Genomic DNA, 4,264 nt, shown 5'->3' with positions numbered 1-4,264 from the left:
TTAGTTATTAGTTTCTATAAATAAAACAATTGAATAATTTTAATAATTATTAGTCACATTAAAAATAACAAAAAAAATATAAAAACATAATATGTTTTATTAATAAAATATATTGTATAATCCTGAATTATAAAAATTGCCATTCAACTTTAAGAAAATATAAATAATTTATATAAGAAAATTTATAATTAGTTTCAAAATTTTATGTATTTTTATTTTTGTATCATTTATAATATTTAGAGAAGAAAAACTATTTCTATTCAAGTTTTAAAATTTTAAAATATTTATATAAGAAAAATTTCTAAGTAGTTTCAAAATTTAATATTTTTATTTTTGTGTAATTTTATATATATATTATGATTTATATTTTACTATAATATATTTTTTATAAAAATATAATAATTAAAATATGTTATTGTATTTTATTTTAAAATAATAATCACAGCATTTTGATAAATTTCAATTGTAAAATCTAAATATTTATTTTTATTTTATTATATTATTTTAAAGTAATGTATTAGTTAATTTTTGAATTTTTTAAAAAAATACAGCAAATCCAAAAACCAAAATCTAAATCTAAAAACCAAAAATCAAAAACCAAAAGCTGAAAACCAAAAACCAAAATCTAAAAACCAAAAGCTAAAATCTAAAAACCAAAAACTAAAACTAAAAACTATTGAAACAATCATCACCTAGGTAGTAGTCGTATCAGAGTCTGACTTCAGATTTTGAAAACCTTAAACAATTGAGTAAAAAATTTAATAAAAATATATATTTTTGTAACAGTTTGAGGGTCTAAGTTTGATTATGTTCAGGAGAATCAGGACCAGCGATTCTGATTACGTTTGATTAAGATAATGTATCGGATCAAACTAAACCGGGATTGGATTAGGACCTTGGGTATGGAGATCCTTTGATGGGTTTCTGCCCGTATTTACGCCATGCCCATGCGTCCGACAGCAGATTCTCTTCCTTCACTTGCTCAACTACTCTCTTCTGTTGGTTCTTCCTGCTGTCCAAATTAAAAATCATATTACATATTTTATTTAATTCAACTAGCTAGGACCATATATTCTTGAGACTTTAAAATCAAAATCAAGTTGGAGATTAAAACCATTTTGGTAACTATATGGTCTATGTATACAACTATTTTCTTACTTACTATCGTAAGTAAGAGGACTTAAAATCAAAATTTTATGTGTTATTTTTAGAATAATCTAGATATTTTCAGCAATTTTTCAAGAACATCAAAAACTTCAGCTATAACCGACCTCTTCCATGATTCAGGGATTCGGATGCGATTAACTCTTGATCCGTTAGCTAGAAGACAACCATGTGTGCGTTGTTTCTTACCATCTCGGGAACGTCCTGAATCTTCCGAAACAGAGACGGGGTTCGTGAGGGTTTGTGTGGAGCTAGTGTAAAAGGGCTTGTAGAGTACACCGAGTTCGTCTAAACCGGTTGTCTCCATCTCCTCTTCGTATAAACTAGCTGTCTCAACCGGAAGACAAAACGAAGGTGAAAATCCACCGGAGCTTTTGCCGGAAAATGCATCAGAGCAGCTAGAGTAGCCTCTAACTACTGCTTCCAGGTCTCCTTCATCCATAGAAGCACCTCACCCATATATATCTCTCCCTCTTCCAGATTTCGTTTCCTCTTTTATCTTTGACAAGTATTGACGAGAAATGCCTTTTGGGCAACATCGGTTTATATACAAGTAGATTGTTTGTAGTATATGTTTGTTTTTTCGTTTTCCCACGTAAACCCGTTAGTCATTTAACTTTTAAAATTTATTGATTAAGATTTTGAAAAAGTCAATTCGTACCTAAACATAAATATTTTAAAGACAATTGTTGTTATCTTGTCGAATATCCATCTCCGACAAATAATCTCTGTTAGAGGTTATAGACCAAAATTCAGAATAATTCATATCTGTTTTATATCAAATATTACATGCATATGTATGACGAATACAAGCACTTTTGATAGTAAAGGTTCTGTGACTTCTGTCATTAGCTTCAAACTTGTAAATTATGTGTGTATTTATTGTGGTACGTAAGTCTAGCTTACCTTATGTTCACATAACGAGGAGCTGGATGATATTTAAATATTATACAGAATGGTGCTGCAAGTATATCGTATAAGCTGCACCAAATTTTAGCCAAAAAAGAGTATATACTATGTAGTATACGCTTCTTTTAATAAAAAAAATCTATTTAAAAAAACATTCAATTTCATTTTGGAGGGTATAATCCCCTAGACTATATTTGAAAAGTGATTTGTATATATGTCATCACTACATTAACTTTCACAAAAAAATGATGACATGGGTTAAAAGAAATATGACATGGTATAAATCTAATTGTGACATGTAAAATTTACTATATTTAGATTTATGTCTTTGGTAAAATTTCTTAAATATAATAATGATGATTTTCTATATACGGATTTATATTTTTGGAAAAGTTTCATAATATAGTAATAACTAATAAATTATATATCAAAAATATTTTTTCTCAGCAAATATTCATTTTGGTAAGATTTTATGATACCTAATAACTTTTCTATAATTATTAAAATAATATGTTTTTATATATAAATAATAATTACAAATATTAAAATTTTACATCAATATATGAATCATATTTTTATTATTAAAATAAGTGTAGTTTAAAATATATTTTATCAACGTATATAAGTTATTTTTATTTAATGTATATATTATTAGAAATAATTTATATATTTACAAATAGACATATTTAAAAATGGTAATTAAATAAAGAATAATATAATAAAGTAACTTTATAAATTTCAATTATTTTTATCAAAAGTTAAATAATGCAAAATTAAAAGGTCAAAGTAAACCTGAATAAATTAAACTAAAAACAATTACGTTATGATTTTATTTTTTAAATTAATAAAGTAAAATAGAAAAATAAAAAATTTTATTTATATATAACATTTTTAAATATTTTATATATGCGCATGGCAAAAAAAAACTCCTAAGCTTGTGTAGTTTGGTCCGGGAAGCCCACGTATCTATCAGGATGCCTTTAAGCCCGTAGTACGAAATTTTCCAACTGAGACTGAAGGCAGATTCTCCAATATATCTTCTTCTATTTTTGTTTACTATAATAATAATGTTTATTTGTGTATATAAAATATTCCAGTGTATATATATATATATATATATATATATTAAATTTTATTCAATTTTATCGTAGAACATAGATTGTTAGGTAGATATAGACCAATAAATAAAATTCTTTTATTTTTATCTCAGACATGCTTGATATAAGTTTGTAAAACATTTTAGTCTCTCAAATTTAAATATAGACAAAAATACTGATATGCTTTCGTCTATATCCTTATTTCCAGTTAATAAACTATCTGGATTGTTTTAATCAGTTATAGAGTATGAAAAAACTTTTTTAGAATATGAATTAAGTAGTTTATTGAATATGAGTATATGATAAGACACAAAAGCATTCAACGCACAGTACTATTTTATGGCTGTAGTTTATTCTTTAAAGTTTAAAGTGATGACATAGTGCATATTATCAAATGAAATATATAAAACAAGTAATATTTCATGTTAAGTTAAATTAGCCTTATCAGTCAGTGACACTAGATTAATGAATATACAAAATTTTGCTTCACGATTGTAGCCTTCTATTCTATTCCAAAGTTATTATATATTTTATTTTCACGATTATATATATAACCAGTCATAGCAATACTGCTGATTGGGTTAATATCTCTCAAAATATATGTACGAAAAAATTATTTCTATATTACTTGGTGATCGAATAGTCCATCATATCATCTATATATATACACCTATATACTTTATTCGTATGTCGACATGGTATATGAAACCATGACAATTGACAACCTATGATACAATATAATTTCTGCTTATGATCTCACCAGAACAAATGAAAAAGAATAAAAATATAACCGGTTCGTTTGAATTCTTCGTGTAACGTGTGAAATAGGCATACGTAGGCCTGGGCATAAAATCCAGAACCCAAAATCCGAACCGAACCCGAACCGAAAAACCCGATCCGTTATCCGACCCGAAACGTAAAAATAACCGAACGGAACTTGTAGGATGGTACAAAAAATATCCGAACCCGAAGTGTTATTAACCGAACCCGAACGGGTAACCCGAAAAATCCAAAATTAATAGTCAATATAAATATTTTAAAATATATATAAGTATTCCAATTATTAAATTCAATATTTGTGGTAATATTATATA

General features: G+C 26.3%; 1 protein-coding gene across 2 annotated transcripts in view; it reads right to left on the bottom strand.

The window, feature by feature from the left end:
• The window catches only part of LOC106297815 (probable WRKY transcription factor 29), a 2,518-nt gene extending 856 nt beyond the window's left edge, over window positions 1-1,662 (bottom strand). The window contains exons 1-2 of one of the 2 annotated variants that reach the window (XM_013733981.1): window positions 1,272-1,662; window positions 896-1,012 (exon numbers count right to left, since the gene is read on the bottom strand). In XM_013733981.1, the coding sequence (XP_013589435.1) occupies window positions 896-1,012; window positions 1,272-1,606 (452 nt within the window). In that variant the 5' untranslated portion in view covers window positions 1,607-1,662. The remainder of the gene's footprint in view (window positions 1-895; window positions 1,013-1,271) is intronic. The other variant, XM_013733987.1, reaches the window with a different exon arrangement.
• Window positions 1,663-4,264: the final 2,602 nt, after the last annotated feature.

Source organism: Brassica oleracea, chromosome C1, assembly GCF_000695525.1.
Source record: "Brassica oleracea var. oleracea cultivar TO1000 chromosome C1, BOL, whole genome shotgun sequence".
Taxonomy (NCBI): Eukaryota; Viridiplantae; Streptophyta; class Magnoliopsida; order Brassicales; family Brassicaceae; genus Brassica; species Brassica oleracea.
The sequence above is the reverse complement of the archived record's forward strand: the minus strand, read 5'-3'. Positions and strand labels throughout refer to the sequence as shown.